General features: G+C 42.0%; 1 protein-coding gene across 6 annotated transcripts in view; it reads right to left on the bottom strand.

The window, feature by feature from the left end:
- The window catches only part of PRRC2B (proline rich coiled-coil 2B), a 68,445-nt gene extending 43,744 nt beyond the window's left edge, over positions 1-24,701 (bottom strand). For 4 of the 6 annotated variants that reach the window (XR_012642070.1, XM_074973532.1, XM_074973530.1 and 1 more), the window contains exons 1-5: positions 24,536-24,701; positions 6,230-6,397; positions 4,157-4,334; positions 3,667-3,769; positions 2,630-2,702 (exon numbers count right to left, since the gene is read on the bottom strand). Coding sequence is in view for 5 of the 6 variants with exons in the window: in XM_074973532.1 (XP_074829633.1) it covers positions 2,630-2,702; positions 3,667-3,769; positions 4,157-4,334; positions 6,230-6,344 (469 nt within the window). In the remaining variant the exon portion in view is untranslated. The remainder of the gene's footprint in view (positions 1-2,629; positions 2,703-3,666; positions 3,770-4,156; positions 4,335-6,229; positions 6,398-24,535) is intronic. The other 2 variants (XM_074973531.1, XM_074973534.1) reach the window with 1 other exon arrangement.
- Positions 24,702-24,923: the final 222 nt, after the last annotated feature.

Genomic DNA, 24,923 nt, shown 5'->3' with positions numbered 1-24,923 from the left:
CTATTAAGGCGCGGGTTTCATTTAAATTGCTGTGTTCAACAAAACTAATTAAAGTTCTGGAGCTCCCTGATTATTTTTGTACAGGATGTTCATTCACACTGAACTGGAAATGAAAATGCAGCAAGCTCACTTCAGAAATGCTATGAAGCACTCAACATTTATATTCAGAATCCTCCAACTTTTATTATTTGTCCACTGCAGAATTATGTTGTTATGCTCCCTGCAATGTTCTCTGTGAGAAGTTATAAATAAGCATCAAGTGTTACAATGTGGTACATACACTGCCCTCCTTCATAGCATTAAGATACAGATCACTGACCAAATCTGCCCGGCTTCAGTCGCTCTTCCTGGAGAGTTACCCTGCTGAGTTTCTAGCTATCATAAAATGCAACTCTAAGATGGCTTTTTGTTTGTTATAAAGATGTAATGGTGAGTAGAAAGCAGTGCACCACAATTCATCCTAAATCCATTCGCAAAATTACACTGCGCAGAAGAAAACTGCCAGCATTACAATCATACACAATATTAAAAAACACTTAATCAGAAAGTCATTTTGCAACTAACGCACAGAAATCCTGAGCCTGTTGAGTAGTGTGTGCTTTGTTTTGATAACTGTTTCCTTGCACTAAAGGGGCACAGTCCAAATAAAAAGTCCATTTCAAAATTACACACCCCACCTGTGTTTATTAAACACACCGGAAGATCTTTGCCATTTCTGCACCGAAGAGTGAAGCAGAATTGGCCTGTTTAGTCAGTTTCACTTTCTGGAACTCATACATTAATTCAGTGCTGTTGTGTTCATGTTTCCAATAAAGGAGAGGATGTGTCAATTAAAAACCAAAAAAAAACCAAAAAAAAAACCCAAAACCAATAAAAAAAGCCAAAAGAAAATCCACCCTACCATTTTCTTTACAATTTCTTTGAAAATCCGTTTAAAGAAAATATTTCTATCACTTTTTGTAAAAGCACAAAAAACATTTACAGATTGTTAAAATAGGTTATGCACTAAATTTTGGTAGTGTCCCTTTAAATTCTGGAGAGACTGTTTTAAAAAATGTTACTTTGTAACATGTTCATAAATTTTGTTTCACAGCATAGGATCTTGCATGATCAAATTCGTGGTTCTTCATCCCATAGTTGAGAATCGTTTCCCAGTTAAAAAAGTTATACGTAAAAAAGTACTATATGTAGCATTTCCAAACAAACATCTGGCAAAAGTTATCAGTCTTAAAATGTACAACATGGACTACAACTGAAACATTTATAGTACCAGAGTTCCTAGCTGTACTGCATTATTGCACTGATCTGTCTGAATAGTGAGAATTCTAATAGCATGAACAGCTAAGGTTGACTAGCATTTTTCAGGACAGATTTACATTATGACTCGGCAAGGGGGATGGGGAAGCAAGCTTTTCCCAAACAGATAATGCTGCACAACAGAAGGATTATTTGTGTGCCAGTACCAACGGCATGGAGCCTAATTCCCCAGCATGCACTGCACTAGGATAATTGCAATGCAGTGTAAACATCCTTCCCTGAAGATTCCTTTGGACAGGAAATACATACAGTTTCTGCATTCACACCCCAATTCATAACACACATACCATATTACAGTACAGCAGATTTACAAAATTCTCCCCTTCCCCCAATGCTTCAACAAAAATGACATCTTTAAGGAAGACACAATAACTAAAATAAATGAGCAAATGGACAAAGATCTCAATCCTTGTTAATACTTGAAACTGTTGCTTTAACTAGACTGTAAATGCAATTGCTCAAAGCAGTTGCAGAACAGGTGCAGAGGACAAGATGACCTAATAAGTCTTTGCAGCCTGATTTCTATGATTCAATTATCCTCTAAATAAGCTCTTCTTAGCCCTGCATGTAGCTCTTTCTGCAGGTTTAAGTAATGTATCTTAACAATGGCCTGATCTACACTGAGTTCACAAAGCACTTTAGCACTTTCTTAGAGGGCAATGTTTGGCCAGAGTTCTCTAGGAGATACTAATTTGGCCCACAGATTTAAGACCTACCCTACATGGGGTCCATATGGCAACAATCTCAAAGAAAGCGGCAATTAAAAAAAAGATACAAAGGTTAAATACGTATTTGTGCTGGTAGTCACTTTAGGCAAGTGTAAGCTTCTGCTTTGATGACTGAGGTTTGAGACAGCTTTCATAAGCTTGTTACATCCATTTTTGCATTCTAAATCTATTTAATTCTTTAGACACTCCCTGCAATTTTATTTGAAGAGCTAGTGGCTCCTGGTCTGTTAAAAGCTCAGTGCCACGGGCCTACTGCTATTCTTTCTGAGCCTTAAATATCAACATTCATGGCAACTACAACCTACATCTTGTATAAAAACAGCCATACTCCCAATCAAACTGAGATGCCAATTTAAGGAGTTAACTTTTCTGCTAAAAATGTTACCTTGGTTTCAGGATCCTCAGTCAAGCAGAAGCCATTAGCAGCATAGATAATAATGACCTCACTGTAGTTATACTAGTGCAAGTTTACCTATGTCTAGACAAGCCCTTAGACTGGGAGTGCATCATGGAAGAGACCTCATCCTGTGTGTTAATAAAGCAGTGTGCACGTACTTTGCTCCATTATTCATAATCATACTCACCACCTTCTTGTCCTGCTGGCTTTCCATTCAGCTGTGCCCATGACTTTGGTCCACCTGGCACTGAATTTGTACTCTGAAAAAAGAAAAAGATCAGGAGACCCTTGTGAAAGTTCTTCAGCTTCTGGGTGAAAGTAAAACAAGACAATGCTATCATGGTCAGATCTCTCTATCATCCAGATGTTACTAGATCCTGCTAGTGCCCCAACTGAGACCGCCAGCTCTTCCTCTCTGCATCTCCCCCACTCCAATCTATCCAAAATGCTGCAGTTAAAATCCTCTTCCTCGCTCCGACCCTGACATCTCCTGCTTTGGATACTTTCACTGGCTTCCCCGTCTCTTTCTTCTGCCTGTTCCCAGTCTGTTCCTCGGCCAAAGTCTCCCTTCTCTGCCACTTTTCCCACACATTCTTCCACTCATCTTTCAGTCGCCTTCTACGCCAAATCTTATGCTTGGAAGACTTTCACTCTCTCATATACACCCAACCCCCTCTCTTCTCCTGCCCTGACTTTCCAAAAATCTCACAGGTTTGGAATTTTTAGCTACAGTAGAAGCTTAAATTCTGCAGCTATAGATGGGTTAGGTCAGAACGTTCACTGGCAGGGGAAACGTCTCACTTGTCAGGGGATTTTTCAGGCCCTGAGACTCACTGTTTGTCACGCGCAACCAATCACTTCTTATCAAGTGAAACCTTTCGCTAGAAGTAGCAACTGGATCTGTTCTCACCTAACTACCTTTAAATGAGAACCAAAATAAAGTGCCCTAACAAATGCAAATCAAGCTCCTTATATTTCAGCCATTTTCCCTAGGTTTCAGCTAAACACTTCCTACAGATTTGTAAGGTATATAGGAATATGCCTAGACTGATAATTTAACAGCAGCAGAACTTTCCAGAGGCACAGTAACTTGGAGTCAAGACAGACTATTGTTAACAAAATTGATCATTTGGGAGCTGCTCTCTGAACTATGATCAGTCAATCTTTAGGCTGCATGGGCCTGGGAAAAACTGAGTAGTCGTCGTCAGCGCCACTTGCACCTACCTCTTGACTGATTGACTGTGTCGGCTTCTGTAAATTGGAGACAGATTTCTGCAAACCCTGCTGCGGCAGCGACTCCTGCGGCTGTGCAGCCGTCACACTGGAACTGGGAAAGGACAACGGAACAACGGAGATTAGGTGGGGTAAAGGAGACAATCAACTCTCGCAATACAGTGGCCCCTCATATGAAGCGTGTGCACTGGCTCAGTACTGATTCAGAGTGCTTCCTGCTGAAAGGAATGAAAAGAGCCCTCAGAATCTGTGGATATCCACGGACCATGTTTGCAGACCGCAGATCGGATTCAGATACAAATTTTGTACACACGCAGGGCTCGATGGATCTAGTAGTCCAACAGTATCCTTAAATCTACATGGTAACCAATCCCACCTGGGGAGAGGTCACTAGTAAAGCCCAAAGAGAATGCTCAGCATGACCGAGTATAATTTCTGTTTCTTCTTTAAGAGGGTTTAGCATAAGAATTGCTCCACTTGCCTCTTTTGGTCTGGCTGATCCTGCTTGTTTGCCCATCCTGTACCGTCCTTGGGTACTATAATGATGTTGGGGTCGTTTCCTTTGTTCTCAGACTTCAAGCTTGGCAAGTTTGCAGGAGGTGGCATGCGCCGGGCAGCAGCAACTTTCCCAAGACTCTGTAAGCCATGTCTAGGAATAACTGGTGAGAGGGACAGCAAGTCATTAAGGGCTAGATTCTGCCACCCTCATTTACTTCAATTAGTGCCTTACCCCTCAAATAGTCCCACTGGGATGAATAGAAGTAAGGTACTACTTAATGAGAGTAAAATCAGATCCTAATCTGCAGAATCACACTGCAACAGCAATGCTAATATGCACTTCTATAATATTAGTACTTCATATTTATTCAGATTCTCTCCTCCAAAAGAACCACTGCAATGCTGTCACCTCTGTGGTGGACTGACAATCAGCTGGCATGTAACCCAAACACAACAGTGGGAAGACAGGAGATATTGGCCAAGGACAGAGGCAAAAACCTTCCTCTTATGGAAAGTGTCCTGGGATTGTTAGTAACCATGCAGAACAGACAAGGCCGTGGGTTTTTATTTAAAGCTCTAGCCCAAAACCTCACCTAGAAAATCACATAAAACATCAAGTTTATCTTCTCCAGCAGGAAGAAGGGCTCAGTTAACTTTGCTGGGACTGAACCTGTCTTTCTGTTGGATCTCACAGTGCTTTCCAAACAGCGCATTATATCTCATCACCTATAATCAGGTAGGTAAATAGAATTATCATCTCCATTTCACAGCTAGGTAAAGGCACAGAGACAGTGAGTGGCTTGTCCAAGGCCACATATCTGTAGCACTAGAAATAGAATCCAGCAGTCCTGGATCCAAGTCCCCTCTGCTCTAACCACTAGACCTAGTTTACCAGATTGAAATAATCTTCCTTCTGTCTACTCTTCCATCCCACACTGAGTTCAGAATAAACCCAGCCTATTAGTTTCAGTTTTCTGACCTCAATATCCCCACTTCTGGTATGTTTTCACTGCAGAGTTCACCTGGGCTCCTAACCCAGCTCCAATCCACACAAAAAAACCTCTAGCCAGAGTTTAGTTTGGTTTACATCCTGGGCTAGCTGTCCTAGGGCGTACGCTAAAACCTGAGTGAGGCTTTTAATCAAACTGGTAACCTGTTCACTTTGCAGTGAGGACACAGGCTAACCCGCTTGAGTGCTGATAGTCTCCCAATGCCTTCCCACAATTCCCCCATGTGCCCAAAGAACCGACAAGTTCTCCCACAACTAACTGGGAAAGAACCATAAAAATACAGGACTGGATAAGACCTCAAGAGGTCATCTAGTCCAGTCCCCTGTGCTCAGGCAGGATTAGGTATACCCAGACCACCCTTGACAGGTGTTTGTTGAACCTGTTCTTAAAAACCTCCAATGACAGGGATTCCACAACTTCCCTTGGTAAACTATTCTTGTACTTAACCATCCTTAGAATTAGAAAGTTTTTCCTAATATCTAATTTAAATCTCCCTTGCTGCATATTAAGCCAGTTATTTCTTGTCCTACCTTCAGGGGACATGAAGAGCAATTTATCACCATCCTCTTTATAACAGCACTTAACAGATGTGAAGATTATCATTAAGTCCCCCTTCAGTCTTCTTTACTCAAGACTAAACATGCCCAGATATTTTTAACCTTTCCTCATAGGTCAGGTTTTCTATACCTTTTATCATTTTTGTTGCTCTCTTCTGGACTCTCCCTCTTTGTTCACATCTTTTTTAAAGTGTGGTACACAAAACTGGACAAAATACTCCAGCTGAGGCCTGACCAGCACTGAGTAGAGCGGGACAATTGCCTCCTGTATCTTACATGCAACCATCAGAGTGCAGCAGCTTACTGTAGCAAAGAACCACGGGTAGCGACATACACAGGCGAGTGTAGCACCAGGGAGGACATATTAACTCAAGTTTGGCTTTGTAGTGTGGCTGCTCACACGCAGGTGCCAGTCAACTGAGTTAACACTGCAGTGAAGACACACCCTGCAAGAGACACATTGACTAGCTTGTCTCTGGCATTTCTTACCTGTAGTTCTGATAGCTTCTATTGACTTTCCTTTATACTTATCAAACAGGCTGAGAGTCGAGTACTTGCTTTTCCCATCCTTTCCCTTGGTTATTTGCCCCAAACGATCGGACATTGCGATGAAATGTCATCTAGTAAGGAAATTTCTGTGCGCCGCTTCTGATCTGCCTTTTAATGAGAGAGAGTCGGGGAAAAAAGCATCAAACCAATTATTTATCCTTTGATAAGTGAAAGTACAAAATATCCAACATGATAGTCGCTAGGACTCAGTGGGAAACAAGATAAACTATGACACTTTAATCTCTCACTTTATAGTTACGCCTGGAGGAATTCTGCACAATGCAGAATTCTGAAGAAATTCACGTTGTACGTGCAGAATTCCCTTTTCCCCACAGAAATGGGCTGCTGGGGGGAGGGAGAGGGAGCTAGAGGGTTCCTGGCAGCTGCAGTTCCAAGCTTGCCCTGAGGGAAGGAGAGGGTGGTGCACAGGAAACTCTGTGCAAGCCTGGGACTGAGCATCAGGCTGTTTCTCCTTCTGGATCCCTGGGCTCAGGTGTTTGGGAAGGGGGGGCCCTGAGGTTGGGCTCTGGGGAGGAGGGGGTTCAGGTGTTTTGGCTGGGAGGGACCCCAAGGGGGGGGAGGGGTTGTGGGTGTCTGCCCCCCCATGCTGGGCTCGGGGGGGGGGGAGGGGAGCGGGGGAAAAAGGTGGCAGAGAAACAGGAACTGGGTTGTCACAGGCGTTTCTTTAACTCTCTACCCCTGGGGGAAATTGTGTGTGTCTGTGTATTGTTACAGACATACTTGCGGACAGGTATTTTGAAATAAATTACCACAATAACTGAAACTGGCATGATTATGTAGTGTTATTTTGACAACTAAAATTTGCAGAATTTTAAAATATTGTGTGCAGCATTTTAAATTTTTTGGCGCAGAATTCCCCCAGGAGTATACAGTGCAAGCTTTTGGGCTTCAAGAGAATTTATTACAAAAGGTTTAAGGATATCAGTTGAACACCACTGAAAGGACATGAGGAATAAGCAACATAACTGAAAGTTCAAACCTTTATGGAAGATTTAGAAAACTCTATAAGCAACTCTAAGTACATTCAAGTTCATGAAATTTTTTTGAAGTAAAAAGGTGATTTTTGCATCAAAATAAACACATGAGTAATTATTAAGATAAAGATATACAACTCCAGGAACAAGCTTTTCCTACAATGCACATGTGCCCAGTGACCACCCCTTGACAATGTACCTTCATTTATTTAAACAGTCACATTCTGAAAGAGATTAATTACTTTTGGTAGAAGAACATAGGAAGAGACAATCAAGAGTGAAGCCTTCCCTTAAAAATGAAGTCTACTACTTCAGAAGTGTCCTAAGTATCAGAACTACTAAAGAAAACCAACGAAACAGTTAGACAAGGTGGGTGAGGTAGTATCTTTTATTAGACCAACTTCTAGTGGTGAGAGAGAGAAGCTTTCAACAGAAGTTGGTCCAATAAAAGATATTTCTCTCTGCATTTGAAATATCGATTTAGCTTAGTGAGAATCATAAAATGTAAGAGAGCAAAAAGGTTCATTAGATCAAGTCTATCGTTTGCCAGGGAAGGATGTTGTACCCAGAAAACCAGTCTAATGGATGTTAGTGATGTTGTCAGACTAATTTTAGGCCACAAATTGAGGTTTTGCAAAAAGAAACAGATTTTGAAAAGTTAAGCTAGACCCTTAGGTTTAATAAAATTTAAGATCAGTGAAGTAATCTTTAAAATGGACAATAAAACTAAGCCAAATATCTAGTGAAAACAGGCTTGGTTTCTTTTCTTTTGGATTTAAAATGTTCCTCTACAGTGTTTGGAACTTTTAATGTTGCAGCTTTGTTCTACTGCACAAGAGACAAAAAGTGAAAATAAACAGAGACTGCTGATTTGACAGAAATATATTAGGTTACATTGTCCAGGCTGAGTTCAGAGTTCAAATTAAACAAATAGCATCAATTATGGAAAGTACATATATTATTTTAATATTTTGTTGTAATAATCTAAAGTGACTACAGAGAAAATGCAATTATAATGTGCTTTCAGAGCTGACAGAATAATTGATAAACTGTCATTTTATATGCATTTTAAAGAGTCAAAACCCATTTCTCTTGAGCCATTTTTATACCAGCCCCTGATGTCTGAGTATCCTCCTTCCTAGCCAGCAGATGGAGATGGGGGAATTTGAAGAGGTGCCAATCCATGGTAATTTTAAATTGATTCTTCCAAAGCAATAATTGCCACTAAAACTAATTAACTATAATTTGGAACCAAAACACAAAATATAACAAACCTGGCAAACAACAACTCAGGTGGAAGGGTTAGTATGGAAAAGCTGATCATAAACACAGTTACTGGATAAAAATGTTAACTTTCTCATTATTGTAGCCATGTTGGTCCCAGGATATTAGAGAGACAAGGCGGATGAAGTAATCACTAGTTCTGAAAGAGACAAGCCTCTGACCACAGGCAACAACTTCCACTAGTAATCCCTTATCAAACATTATTTCTAGGTAAGAGGATAAATTCACCACATATTATATACAAAATAAGCACAGGCCACACACATTGAACACAACCAGTTTGATACTGTGCTGCCATTTGCCTCTAGGCTAGCAAAGCATATCTAATAGCAGCAGCCAGGAAGCAAATTTGTGACCAATAAAACTGGCATTACAGGCTGAATGACAGTGCTGCCAGGTTTAAATCCTAGGATGGAGCTTTGGACTCAGCATGCTTAGTCTCAAGAAGGTGGGAAGAATTTGGTACCACTCAGTAACAACTTCCACTGGCTGATCGAGGAAGAATGACATGCTCTGAAAGGAGTCCCATGCAGTCCTCACAGACAGACTGATGGGGCTGCAGGGTGGGGCCTTGCACAGACAATGAGGCTTAAAGACAATCTTGGGACACGTTCTCCTTTGGCATAGCAGGCACATCTTTGGCACCTTCTCTGGTTCAATATTTTCTCAGACGTTCATCTTTTGCCCAAGAAAACAATGGTCCCTCCCTTATTTCCACAGTATTTTATTAGTAGGACAGGCATGAAAGAGGAAGGGAGAATTGTGTCCTGATTAGTGTGGAGGGCAATATGGTGCTGGACTGAGGGTAATGTTTTCTGTTTGCTCTGGCAGAGCTGTAGGGAGCCCTGTGACTGGCGTAGAAGAAGAGGCGATGCTGTAAATCAGGACTGTGGTGCACTGACAATGCTTTGTGGGACCCCGGGACTATTTTAGCAGGCGTGTTGGAGATCAGGATTGAGGTGTACTAAAGCAAAACCCTCTGAGGTGGAAGTCTGCTAAACACCTGTCCACTCTGCAGTTTAGGTATCAATCCTTCACTTTAATGAGAGCAATAACGTTTTTCAAACCCATTTAGAATTTTAAAATGGTAATGGTGGGGCGGGGGGGGGGGGAGAATATATGCTGGTTTGGGAGTTGGCTGCTTAACAGAAAAACCCTGTGTTCCTGAAAGTCAGCATGCAAACAGATATCAGGGTAGATCTGCCAAAGAGAAACCCTAGCAACGAGTTATGTAACTGAGTCTTAGCTGCCTCTTGATCACATCTCGTATCATTAAAAAGGATGAAGGAGGAACAAACAAACAACCACTTCAAAGCAGAGAACTTAGGGGCATGCTAGGAAAAGCCTGTTGTCAAGCCTTATGGAGCAACCACAGTCAGAATCTCGACAAGTGACATTTACAGAGTACTTTGTACTTACTGTAACGACTTTCAGCTGAGATCTGAAACCAACCTTTGCAAAGTGCTAAGTATCATTAACCCTGGTTTCAGAGTAGCAGCCGTGTTAGTCTGTATCCGCAAAAAGAACAGGAGGACTTGTGGCACCTTAGAGACTAACAAATTTATCTGAGCATAAGCTTTTGTGAGCTACAGCTCACTTCATCGGATGCAACCAGAACAGAAAATAGGGGCCCAGAGCGGTGAAAGGACTTAACCAAGGTAACACAGCGAGCCAATGGCAGAACTGGGAACAGAATCCCATTCTCCTGACATCCAGACCTTTGCTGTAACCACTGACCACACTGCCTCCCCTCTTATTGTAAGTGACCCTGCTACAGGACAGCTGCTGATCTGAACAAAACTGACAGGCATTCCATCTAAGACGGAAGACAAACACCGACCCTCAGACCTTAAGGTCTGTGCAAAGGCCCTAGAAACTGAGTATTTTTGCCCACTTACCCTGCTAAATTCTTCTTCTGGTTCTGCTCACCCAGCTGGGTCCTCTGCTGTACTTTGGAAAGAGTGCACCTGCCTGTAACTCCAAAAGCTACCTTGAGACAACTGTATTTTCCAATCAGACAGACAGACTTGGGATCCAGACGGGCATCTTAAAAGATTTCCCAGCCTGGTGGACTGAAGCTCTCCCATATAAAATCCCAACACATGAAGAAATGAATTACCCTCCGGTATGGTTATTAAAACACATGCTGCAGCCAGCTGGCACCTGCTGATTGCAACATCTGAAAGCTGGCTGCCTGACTATAGCCCTTTACTTTGGCCTCTGCTTGGGGCCATTAACGTAGGATACAATAGTTACAATGAACTCAAGATCTCAAAACACCCACATTTCCCTACTCTAATATCTAATCTTGAGGGAAAAAAAGCCATTTTATTGGATGGTCTTGCTCAGAAAGACTATAGAAGCCAATTAAATAATTATATCTGTGTTATATATCCCTTTCTTTTATCCTCTGTGTTTTGTCTATTTAAATCACAAGGTCTTTGGGGCAGAGGCTGTCTATTAGTATATTTGTACAATGACTAGCACAGTGGGCCCCTACTTTTGCTTGGCCCCTATGCACTTCTGTAATACAAATAATAAATGATAATAATAGACTACAAAATCCCAGTGTCACAACAGAAACAGAACACTCTGTTAGATGTCTGTCTAAATCAGGGCTCCCCAGGCTTCAAACAGTTACACCAAACTCAGATCACTAGATGAAAACCTGTGCTGTACCAGCCAGCAATCTGGCCAGCAACCAGCCTTAAACACGGCGTTCAGCATCCAGGCACCAGTGCTGCCTACTTCCCGTTCCACTGAGCGTGTTCTACCCAACTAAGGTAATGATGCTGCTTTAAATCACAGAACATGCAAGACACTGAAGTTGAGGTGTGGGCCACCAGTAGTTCTGATCGCGACTGACTTTCCTTTATACTTATCAAAACAGGCCGAGAGTCGAGTACTTGCTTCTCCCATCCTTTCCCTTGGTTACTTGCCCCAAATGATCGGACATTGCGATGAAATGTCATCTAGTAAGGAAATTTCCCCAGCTGGGGGGAACTTGTCATGGAAATGCCAGCACTAAAAGCTTGATCTATTGGTGCTGAGAAACCTCTGGGCTGAAAACAAAGCCAATGAGCAACATTCTTGCCATACAGAAGTGTCTGGTGGGCTTTTTGTGAGCACCTGTATGAGGAAGACTGAGCTGCTGAGGTTTAATTCACTACATCTCAATAGAGATGGAATACCTGGAAGTTAGCATGCCTCATTTGAGCAAACAGATTTATGGAAGGTATTGCACACTTTCAATTACTTTCAGACACACCACCAAGTTCTAAACCAGCGTTTCTCAAATGCAGCCACCAGAGGCTTTTCTTGCGGCCACAGCCTCCTGGGCAGTGATTGAGGGCGGGAGGGAGGAGGGCAGTGGCTTCTCTCCCGGGGCTGCCAGCAGGGGTTGGTTCCTGACCTCCTCTGGAGCCACAAATGCCAGAGGAGCAGGCAGCTGGTGAGAGTTCCCCACCTTCCGGCTTCAGCCCTGGAGTGGTGGGCATCAGGCTCCGGCCGCAGGGCATCAGGCTTCGAGCTCCAGTCCTGGGGTCTTTCCCCTCCCACCCCCCCAGGCTCCCACTGCCTCCCTACCCTCCTCTCCATCCACAGCTTAATTTGTCCCCTGGCTTGCCCCGCGGGGCTGCATAAGTCTCCTGTGAAAAGCGGTATTTGTATGTTCGTTAATATCACTTTTCACTGCCTCCCAGCTAACTAGTAAGTCTGCTGTGAAAAGTGATACATACAAATAACAGTTTTCACAGCAGCAGCCTTACTAGCTAGCAAGTCTTTAAAAAAAAAAAGGGGGGGGGGGAGCCAAAAAAGTAAAAGAAACCAACATAAAGACAAGAATGTGCAAAGCACCTTATTTTGTTTCTATTCTGTTTAGGTCAAGTAAAGAATAGAGACAACTGTACGTTATTTTTATTATTACTGTCTGCAAAAAAACCTACATAAATAAATTACAATGATTTGGACTTGGATATGTGCATATTTATTTGCTTTTCCTGAAGTTAATTAAATATTTTAGGAAAAACTGTCAGAGCAGCCACCAGCAAGAGTTGGTGGTCGCACTCTGAGGCCACCAAAAAATTTCGTGTGAGAACCCCTGTTCTAAACTATGTATAATCACACAAGAAAAGGACCTGGACATCAGGACACTTCAACAAAGACCTCTACTTGGTTTACAACACTGATCATAAAACCTAGCATAAGGAATGGGATAGAGAATAATACTGAAAACATTACAATGTCACTATACATCTCAACTGTATGACCTGACTTGGAATACTGCCTGCAATATTGGTCACCATAGCTCAAAAAGGATATTGCAGAAATGAAGACGGCTTAAATGTGACCAATCAAAATGATTTAGAGGCACTCTGTATGATGAGTGATTGAAAAGACTGGGACTGTTCAATTCAGAGAGGAGATGTGACAGAGGTATACAAAATAACAGATAGTACAGAAAAGGTAAATCGGGTGCTCCTAATTACCCTCTCTCATAACATAAGCGCCTGGGGACAGCCAATGAAACTCAAAAGCAACTAACTGAAAACTGATAAAAGGAAATACCTTTATACACAATGCATACCTAACTTTGCAATTCACTGCCACAAAATAATAAAGATAATAGATTAGTGGGATTAAAAAAGGATAGACATTGATATTGTTAATGAGGACATGCATAACAACATCCGTTTTGTTTTGTGTGGTTTTTTTTTTTTAATTTGTTTGTATAAAGCAGCATGTAAATCCTCATGTTTCATGACAACTAAGGGCATCAGGAACAAAACTCCCTTATGAGCAAATGACTCCATCGTTGTTCACCATGGGATTTCTTGCACTTTCCTCTGAAACATCCATTACTGGCCAATGTCTCAAACTTGTGACTGAGAAGAGAAGTCTGTGTGCATGGATTCACAGCCCACCTTCCACCTGAGCAATAAAGGGTTACTTGTGCAGACTGAAAAGTCTGGCAGGGGAGCATGCCAATATCTATACAAAAAGCACACCAGGTCCATTAGTAACCTCTGAGGATCCTGCTTCTCCACAAGGACTAGACAGACAGTATTATACATGGGAAGGCCTTGGCCTCCAGTAATTGAGGGCTAAGATGAAGAGGAAAAGCTAGGTAAATCCAGCCTGTGAGTTGGTCTGTAGCTCATGCAGAGAAAGAGGTGCATACAAGATCCTGAGATAAGAGATTTCAAGGTCCATCCTTCCTTCCCTGAGAGCAATCAGTCAGGAACTCAGGTTATGGTACACTACTGAGCAGATGCCAGCATAGCTCTGTAGTGTAGATGCAGCATATGCCAAAAGAAGGAGTTCTCCAAGTATAAGAACACCATCTCCCCAAACAATGTTAGCTACACCAAGAGAAGCCCTCTTCCGCACTGGGGGCTTTGTCTGCATAGCTAGGTTTCTAAGGGGTGTGTTTTTTTCCCCCCCATGCCCCCTGACCAACAAAGCTAAGCCGGTACAAAAGTGTAGACCTGGACCAGTCTTCAGTTTTGCAGGGAAAACACTAGTGTCCTGCACCAAGAATTTCATGCTTTAAGGAATGAGCTAGTTATCCGAGTGTCAGGAAAGGGGGACTCCTGCCCTCTAATTTCAGTTGGGCAGATACATTACAGGGGTTTCACGTTACTCTGAAGCATCAGGAATTGGCTACTGCTGGAGGTGGGATGTCTGATAAAATGGACCAATTTAGCAGCATCTGCAAATGTCAGTAACATGCTGTTTATGTCCTCATCTAGACAGTGAAGATGTTAAATAAAACTGGACCCGTCACCAACCTCTGACAAATCTTATTCACATAAGAAACATTACTAGGCTAGAAGCTGTGACTTCCTGAAACCACCTGATTAGTGCAAGCTAGCAAGGCCCAAATGGAAACAAATGCAACAAGCACACATTTCACATTCAGAACTCAAACCACAAAGGACAGAGTAGCTCAGTCAAATGAGAACCACCTGTGACTTCCACAAGTCAGACCTATCACCCTCTTCCTTTTGTACCTGGGGAAGTGACCTAGGGTTTTGCAAGCTGTCTTTAAAGCACAAAGAAGAGGAGTGTTATTTAAGTGCAAATGTTTACACTTACAATTGTATGTATGCTCTGAGCTCTCTCAAAGCTAACACCTGGAGGACTCAGCACAGGTACTACTGTATTTTCTAAAAGTCATTTGCCTTCCACCTTGCCCTGCTGAAACTCCTGAGACAGCTGAACACCCAGGGAAGAGCTCATGGAGATGCAACAGCCTCACTTCCTCAGCATCAAAAGGACAGGACGTCTCATGATTAAACAAATTGAAACCAAGCTGAGCACCTCCTGTATTTATAAGCTTCTCCCACACAACCTATTAGGATGGAGTCACCGTACTTTAACCCCAGATTTCACATGGGCTATAGAATATTTTTAATTAGGTATCTAGGTATTTGAACATTTCAATAACAAACAATATTTAGCTCTTATTGGAATCTCAAGTGATGTACAGAGGGGGGTTAGTATCATTATCCCTTGGGAAACTCAGCACAGAGGGAAGTGTTGTGTGATCTTGGGCAAGTCACTTCAGTTGCAGAAGGAAGAGAGTTCAGGTCTCCTGATTCTCACTACAGTGCCCCTTCCAAAGGACCTTAAACACTTATAGTTTTATAAATAATATCACGCTAACTGTTCACTGCTGAGGCCTCAGAAGCATGGCGACTATTGGGTAGGAAAAAAAGGAGAAAAATCCATGAAGGAGCAATGGTTGTAAAGAAAAACGGAAGAGGAGAGAAATACTGAGATGGTAGTTCTGTTGTGTATCTGACAACAATGTCCTTCAGAAGAGAATCACACTGTGTGAAAATCTAAAATAGAGACAATGGGCCAAAGCCTGCTCCTCTTCCCCATGCAAGTAGCTCACTGAAGGCAGCAGGAGTGCTCCCATAACTAAAAGTGAGCATGAATTGATCTCAAGTTATAACAGGTGCACAATTGCTCAGGTTGTTACACCTATCATCAACTCAGAGTCACAGAGTGATTTCCACGACTGACAAGTCAACTTTAAAAATACAATAATTTAAGCTAATAAATTCTCCCAGTCTGCCACATGGAGCCCACATTCCCTTCTACTTTAAAATCATTACAGAGAGAGTCTATCCAGCTAAGTAACCCAGGTGCTTTATGATAAAACTGGTCTACTTAAGTAACTGAATACACAAAACAACATCTCCAACATCAAAACACAAATAAAGCCTATGCACTAGCTAAAGCCCTATGGAGGCCTTGAATGTAGCGTCCATAATATTCATTTGTACATGCAGTGTCACCTTGGAGATCTTGATACATGCTGAAGACCAGAGGTATGAGGTACCAGTCTGTAAGTACGGCAATATATTGAGGTGGGTGGGAAAAGAGGAAGCATTCACTTAACCTAGGGAAGAGCATGTTTTGAAGACAGACAAGCCACACTCCAATAATTGCACTTATGGCATAAAGAGAGAAATAAAACCGATATGAGATTTCAGAATTGTCACTCTGAAGCCTAGAATGTCGTAAGTCAATGTGAAGTGATGGAAACAGCTACAAGCATAGCGGACAGCTCTTTCTGTTCAGAATAGTTTAAGTCTAATTTTTAAAGTTCTCAGCTCCCCCCACCCAACTTTATGAATTACTACACCCATTGGACAGCGCACATTTTAGCTAGTAGTAAACTAATAAAACACAACTCTTGATGCGTCTTTCAGTAGGTGACAAGCCTGGAAATTTATCACATATGACACTAGCACACATAGGGGTTGGGACAAATGGGAAAGGGATCATTAGAGGCCCCACAAAATCAATTTGGTTTCTCTGCACACAACTGCGGTAGGATTTTGGGAGTCCATGTCAAGGATATGACCCACCACTCCTATAGACCAAAGAGCTCAGCTTCACAGGATTTGGATATTAGGTAACCTATACCTCTCCACCCTCTCAGGCTGTCTCCTGACTACACTGAATTGGCTTACACTCTGGTTATCTTCACAACCATAATGACTAAAGACAAAAAAAGAAAGTTTCAAATCCGCAGAGATTAAAGGCCAAGTCCCCAACAAAAATACATACAAGGGAAAGTTTCTTACTTGTCATTGCTGAGTGGATTTGTTAAGCCCCTGTTGATTTGAATATAAAATCATCTCCACAGGAAATGGTGGGAGTCCCATTGCCTACCACCTTTAGAACTAGACAGGACAAAGTACTAGTACGTGTACTGTAGGGAACAATACTGCACTGGCAAGGAGATGAATAAATCATTCTCTATATCAACTTTTTCTTGTTTCCCACATTCATCAAATCTGTTGAAACAGTTGGGTCAAACTACAAATAAAATTCACAACAATTCAGGCAAGTTCGTAGTTCAAATACTACAGTATCTGAGATGTAAGTTCCTAAAAAAGTATTTCTAATCCTTTCCCTTTTAAAAAAAATACCATTATAATACCGCATTTCACCCCACAGTTGGTTTACATGTAGCCAGTTATTCAAAACACCTGGTTGCACTGGATATGCATATTGCGGTCCATGGGAAATTAGAGCAGATTGATTTAAATTAACGAGCTTTAAATCATCAAGTAAGAAACCTCCATTTCAATCACTGATTTTGTGTTTTTAATTTGTACTTTTCAGTTATTTTCCTGAAGAAAGGTTGATTCTCACTGGCTGGTGACCATTAAAACATATTGATTTGCAATTAAATATAGCCTTCATGATAAATTTGGTATTGCTTTTTGCTAACCAGCAGGACATGCTATATGTATATACTTTTATTTAAACAACCATATAGCTTAACTTACATTTATTCAGATTCTTAATTTCTATATATTTTATATAGTTAGAAAATGATGAATGATGCATTTCTTATTTACTAAATGATGATTAACATATATTTAAAAAGCACTTATTTGTTTGTTTTAACTAAAATTACCTTAAATGAGCTGGATATATAACAAAAAATAGTTTATCAAAAGTTTATCAAAATATGTTTTGTACTTAAAACTAATTATTAAAAAAAGGAAGTATTATTGGCAATTAGCTAACTAAACTGATTATCTCCGGTCACCATGTCACCAGGGGTCACCCAATGAAATTAATAGGTAAGCAGGTTTAAAACACACAAAAGCAAGTACTTCTTTACACAATGCACAGTCAACCTGTGGAACTTGTTGTCAGGAGATGTTGTGAAGGCCAAAACCATAATGGGGTTCAAAAAGAATTATGTAAGTTCATGGAGGACAGGTTCATCAATTGCTATTGGCCAAGATGGTCAGGGATGCATCCCAATGCTCTGGGTGTCTGAAGCTTGGAGTGGATAACAGGGGATGGATCACTCAACGATTGCCTGTTATGCTCATTCCCTCCGAAGCACCTGGCATTGGCCACTTTTGGAAGACAGGACACTTGGCTAGATGGACCATTGATCTGACCCAGGATAGCCATTTTTATGTTCATGTCCTTCAAGATTTTAGAACTAGAAGATCTCATCCTTTCATGCCTAGTTTGTATTCATAGTTGGAAGAGAAAACAAATTTTCTTTTTCAACTCCCAGTTTCTCAACTTTGAATGAATTAGCCATTGAGCTGAACTAGTTATATAAACTAAAATGAACCAATTATTCTCTCTGCACCTCCAAAAGAGGCTACTGCTGTCAAAGACTGGTTTAGCACTTCAACAAACTCTGGGCGCCAGGTACTTAACCAGTGACTTCTTCCACCAGTTCACTGGTTTGACTTTCCTTAAAATTTGGTAGCAAACATGTACTGCTTAATAATTTTGTTTAATTTAGATGATGTTAGTAGATTATAATAAAGTAAAGCCTTAATAAAAGTTGTCCATTTCAAATTTAATTTTAAATTTCAACTTTTTTTAAACTTGAAAATTAAAAATAAACTTGAATTTCATTTAAATTTTAAAAAATCCAATTTAAATTAAAAATTAATGATTGACTTATCAACCATGAATTAGAGAAAGTGCTTAATAGGGCAAAGGCAACAAACACAAGGAAGTAAGTGATCATATTATAGTGTGAGTAGCACTTTTAACGTGCTTGGAATAATGAAAAGCCCTGCTTAGGTCTTCTGAAAAGCAGCTGTGTTCTGTATGCAGGACGTTTGGACTGAGCACTGCGGGACAGGAAGTGAGAAACATCTCACCCATATATTCATACTTCTCATGTGTGGATTTACAGAACACTTTACAAAGGCGTGTAAGCATCCTATCAACTTTACAGATAGGAAAACTGAGTGGATCTAAGTCAGTGGTTCTCAAAGCCGGTCCGCCACTTGTTCAGGGAAAGTTCCTGGTGGGCCGGGCCAGTTTCTTTACCTGCCTCGTCCGCAGGTTTGGCTGCACTCATCAATACACTGCCCTCAGTATTTGGTATAATCATGTGGCATGATAAAATGCTATATTTCGCTTGAATACAGAACAATAACACAGTTAGCACAGTATCATGGGCGCACTCATCAATGACCGGCAGGAAACTGCCCCTGGTTAGTTGGGGGCCTGATATTCAGTTTTTCCAAAAATTAAGCTTCTTGCCCCTTATGGCTATGAAGAAAACCCTCCAGAATACGACTTGATGGGGCATTGCTTTTCTGTAAATTCAGAAAAGCATAATGAACCAGAGACATGTGAACTGCCTAGGCCCAAATGCTGGCACAGCAGGAGATAAATCCTTCCTCCCTGCCCCCCAGCCCACTCCAGGACTGCTACTCCAGCCTCAAGACTAGAGTAGCCTATTGCACATTTGCACCTGCCCTTATTCCACACATAGGTGGAGATACCTGACAAATCTACATAGCAGCAGCCCTGGCACTAAATCCCCACTGTAGAAAGGCATGCAGGAAGCTCATGAACAGTATGTGACACATACATATCCAAAGCAAGCTTCCTAAACCCTGTCCCGAACTACTCCTTGCGGTAAATCTATCCCAGCTCCACTAGAAAAGAGTCCTGTGCAGCTACACAGGAGGATTCCCCCATATGGGTTAACTCTGCAGTCTGTTAGCTTTACTGCTATAGATCTGAAACTCCTGGGAGGCTTCAAACATCCCCTTCCAGCCAACCACAAGCCCTGTTACTCATGTCAAGCATCAGCATACAATAGAGTAAGTCTTCCTGATAGTGACAATGGATGATTTGTCAAGAACTACCAGCTCATCTCCCTATCAGAAAGATTTCCCAGAGTCCCCCACCTTAATTTCATCCCATAGCTCCAAATTATTCCCTTATGTACCACCCAAAAGAACTCCTTTTTCTCTTTGATTTTTACATCCTTCTGATAACTTTGTAATCACCTTTTCTCACACTCAATCAAGATGTGGCCCTTTTAATCTTTCCTCCTAAATCAACGCCTGCAGCCTTCTAAGAGTTTTTGTTGCTCCCTTTAATTGGTCAACACTTCCCTGGTAATACAGGTGCTCAAAATTGGACACTATATTCGAGATGCAGTTGCACCAGAGGTACAGGGGATGATGATCACCTCCACATGCCTCTGCATTTGCAGCTCCAAAATTGCACTAGTTTCCTTGCTGTCTTGTACCTATAGATCTTTTAGCACAGCAACTCAAGAGATACCAGCCCCCTCCAGTTCCACAGTCAAATACAAAAGCACTGTTAGTGGAAAAGGCTCAGGCTACTATAGATGTGGTCTTACAGCTTCCTGACAAATTCAAGTTTTACACATACAAACCTAACAATTTTAATGCAAAACATACAGCTCCCTTATCTTTGCACCAGCATGACTAAAACCGATTTCCTAATCTAAACCTACATGTACACACACACAGAGCTCTTGAATGCTACATAAGAAGTTTCTGACAATCTCTCATAATGAAACCAAGTCATGTTTCAGTGAGTTATAACATTATATTATAGCTCTCTGCTTTATCCACATTTATTCTTCTCTGGAAAAAGTTTTTATCCAAACAAACTTGTGTTGCAGTCACAAATCTGCAGACATCTTCCACTGGAAGAAACTTTTGGTAGTGGATTATGTTGGTTTTAGTAATGAAAAGTCAGTTTATTTCAATAGCTATCCAAAAAGTTGTTCTTAGGAAGAAGAGATTTACAGTTCACCAGCTTTTACCTGTTCAGAATGTTTCTATGTGGCCATGACACAATTATCTGAAAGACCTACATTTATGATTTTTCTGTTCCCAATGACAAGCTAGTCAAGCTAGGGAGCTGTGAGATTACTAACTTATTAGAGGAATGAGTCAGTGCTACATGAAAAGCAAAACCCACTTAGAAGGTATGATTATCTGAAGAACAAAAAAATAAAACTGGGACAAAATTTCCATCGCCCAATGACAGAACAAATGGAAAGTCCACTGGCGATGGAATGGAGAAGGGGGTCACCCACTCCTGCAATTCTAAAAATTCGTCCCTCCCCTATTTCAAGTTAACATTTACTATCCTAGAAGTTCCCCCCGACACCCACCCCTTCAATTTGGGCAGTCACAAAACGAAGTCTTGCTACAGTGAGATCTCTCTGTACTGAGAAAAAATAATAAATAATAAGGTTGTCATGACTTAAGTACTACTGCAACTTGAGTCCTAACCCTACTGGTCCTACAGTACATTAAACTACCTGGATAAGTACAATGGAGATCTTGGGCAACTGATCAATGTGAACCCTAAATAGCTGATTATTTCTGCAAGGAACAATAGAATACACATTGTATTTCAAAGGTTAGATGCACAAGAGGTCCTACTGCGACACCCAAAACTATGGCCCTGATCTGGCAAGCTGTACTTCATGTGGGACAACTTGCAGGAGCAGGACCCAATATGCTGTTGGTGGCTTTGCAAAAATACCAGCACTTTACAGAGATCTTAGAGATTTTTATATTACATGAGCACTCAAATACTCCAACCAGAGAGATCAGGCCCCATGGTAGTGGGGCTCTAACACTATGGACTCTAACACTATCCCAGTCTGATAAATAATACTTATCAAAACATTATGACTTATTTATTTTTAGGACACTGTTAAGTGGAAGTTAGTTCCTAAATTTACGCGCTGGAAAAAGCTTTAATAAAATCTAATACTGAAAGGGTCACTTTCTGGTAAAAAGTCACGATGATGCTTTTTTTAATTCCTTACCTAAATTACTCCGGTTAAAAACTAAGATTTTTTTAAAACCTCCATTTACTTTTCCCTGGTTTTGCAGTTTGTTTACATTTTGTGCTTCAACCAGCTTGGACAAAATAATTTTACTTTCTGGATTTCAGGCACTAGCAAAAAGGAATGATGTTTCATTTGCAAATGTTGCAAGGCTGGATTTAACGCCAAACAAAATATTCAGTGAATTATGAAAACTTTAATGTAGCCATTTCTACTCAAAATAGATTCTGTGAAACGTTAAATAAATAAAACCACAAGTTACAGACTAAATTCCCAACTGGAGTTATAAAATGAACTCTCCATCCAGCTGCATCTCAGGACTATGCTTTAAGTGAAAATAAAATTGTGTAATCATATTTTTATATATTTCAAAAAACTGTTTTATTTCCATTTAAAATTTGCCCTGAAATGTGTCCATCCACTGGACTAGGGTAGAGAACCAAACAGTGAAAGTGACTAAAAAGGGACACAGAGCAGCTTATCTTCAATGTCCAAGCCAAATTAAGTCCAAAAAGAAAAATTCAGAAGCAATGGTGAAAGATACATTTAGTTTTAATTCCTCAAATTTCGCCAAACCTCTATGGATTTTTTTAATGTAATTTTTAACCTGACATCATCTTCATAGGCCTTAAAGAGAAAGCACATTTCAGACAGGTCATCATGAAAATAGAGATTGACAATGAAGTTCTGTTATCAATCCTTCACACCTCAAAAATATAAAAACAAATGGAAAAAAATCTCTAAGGTCTCAGTCCTGTGAGGAGCAACATGACCATTCCACCCACCCAGAACATCACTGTCTTCAATGGGGCTCTGTATAGCCCCAAGGTTTCATCCACTTGTAGCTCCTTACAGAACCAGGGCCCATTCATTTATAGAAGCAAAAGTGCACTTAAAAGTTTTAAGTACTCTGGGACTTGGCCTGACAGCACAGTGAGAGCAGCACCACCTACCACTTTCAACCTCTCTGCCCCAGGTCATTTTGACTCCAAATTTATATTTGGCAAATCCACCTGTCAGATGCCAACACTCCAATGCAAGCTCTTTGGGGACAGGGACTGTCATTTTCTATATTTGTACGGTGCCTAGCACAATAGGGACTGATCTAGTTGAGGCATCTAGGCACTACTGCAATGAAAGTTTTAAACTAACTTATAAATCCTTAATCAGGACTCAGTTCTGCAAGATGAGAGGCGTCCTCTGTTAGTACTGAAGAGGGAGTACCGAAGCTTTCAGGATCAATGCCCATCCTCCCCCCATGTCTCTTGAAAGAGACACAGGGCCTTAAATATTTACATAGCCTGTTTATATTATACCAAACATTAGTACCATTAAAATTAAAATGCTTCATTATATGAAAGTATTAATCCATCAAATACAATCACGGCCTCCAAAATTTCTGCTCCTCTATCACCTTTTCTACATAAAGAGCTAGGAAAAAAATTTTCATAACAAAACCCAAATCTCAGGATCAAAGAATGTTTGCAATCACTCAAACCAAAGCCCACACAGTTCTGCTAACCAAAACATCCACAAACTCTAATGAGATGCATGGAAAAAACATTACATGTCGAGCCAAGACCTATTTCAGGATTTTCATCTCCTCCAGCTCAGAGCCCTTAAGAGCCCAGAGGTTGTAAATTCTTTGCTAATAAAAAAATATATATTTTTAAAAACCATATGCATCTTCCAAGATCCAGCATCAAAACACAAGAAACATCCCCACTGCATTTCACAGCCTCAGAAGCTGCACTGTAAACACTCCCCCACAAGCTGCATTTCAGCTCTTAGTCTGGTCTTTGCACAGCTACAATAAATACAACAACAAAACAATCGGGGCTGCGAAACTGAGATCCCAAATGTTGTGTTGAAACATACATTGCAACAAGAATCTTTTCACTGTAAAATCAAGATAGTTATTTCTGTTTTCAACCGCCTTTGCAGAAAAGAAAAACAAAAATCGACTAGTTAATAACAAACACACACTGTTCAATTAAACTATTCCATACACCATTGTCTGTGCCGTAGCGGAGCAATGCGGGGTGGGCAGGATGCTCTGTAGCATGTCTAGTTTTATAATCCCAAATGGGGGAGGGTTTAGCAGTTTGTAATAGCAGCAGCAAAACACACACACAGACCAGGCCTCCCATGACCGGAGCGCAGAACCAAAACAATGGGGCTAAACACGGGTTTAAAACACACACACACACACACACACACACACCCATATTTATTAGGGATCTGAAATTGGAAACCGACCCCCCACCTCTAAGCCCCTCTCCCCCCTAGCTAGGCGTGGGGGTGGCCGAACAGGCCCCGCATCTGCTATTAACGGAGGGAGGCTCCATCACCGACTGGTTTTTGCAGACTCCAAACCACCGACGTACAGGCTAGCTCCAGACTTAAACAGCCCCCTCGGCTGGGGCGGACCAGAGGCCAATGGCCCTGCCCGCCCCACACGGCGTCAACCCCAGCCCCCGGGGGCTAAGCCCCCAATTCTTTGTTCCGGGGCACACGGAGATCGGGCTGGGCCAACAGCGGGCACTGCCGGCCTCGGCCAAGCGGCATCCGGGGGGGCTGGGCTCGGCGCCGCGGCAGGGGGTGCACCCCGCTCCAGGCTGGGGGGAGAAGGCACAGTGGGTTCGAGAGCCAAGGGGGGCTGAAACGGAGACAAAGCTGGGGGGGGGGGGAGGTTCCTTCAGGACTCCAGGCAGCCTCTGGCTCAGGCTCCATTTTAGGGCTGCCTGGTCCCATCCCCCCGCCGCCCCAACCCCCCCCGAATAAACCCCCTCCGCCCTGCCAGCCGGCCCCAATACCCACCTGTGGTGGTTGTCGGGAGCCGGGTCTGCCTGGGGAGCCGAGTGCGGAGGGGAGATGGGGGCTCGGGGAGCCGGATGGCTGCGGATTGAAAAGGCAGAGGCGGCGCTGGCTGGATTGCGGCTTCTCGCTCGCTGGCTGCCTCTCTGTGTTTGCCCGCCCCTCCTCCTCCAGTCCTGCCCGCCCGGCCTGTCAATCCCCGGCCTGGAGTGAGCAACTCATCCCGCAGCCAGAGCCCTGCAAACCGGACAGCGACACCTGCAGGGACCCCGGGGGAAAGCCAGGCGCCCCGCTGCACAGAGGTGTTAATGACACAGGCGTGGAGGGAGAAAGCAAAAGGAGAGGAGGGAAAAAAAGGAGGGAGCGTGCCAGGGAGGAGAGGAGGGAAGGA

The sequence above is a fragment of the Natator depressus genome, chromosome 16 (assembly GCF_965152275.1).
Source record: "Natator depressus isolate rNatDep1 chromosome 16, rNatDep2.hap1, whole genome shotgun sequence".
NCBI lineage: Eukaryota > Metazoa > Chordata > Testudines > Cheloniidae > Natator > Natator depressus.
Note: the sequence above shows the minus strand (reverse complement) of the source record. Positions and strands in the feature narration are given on the sequence as shown.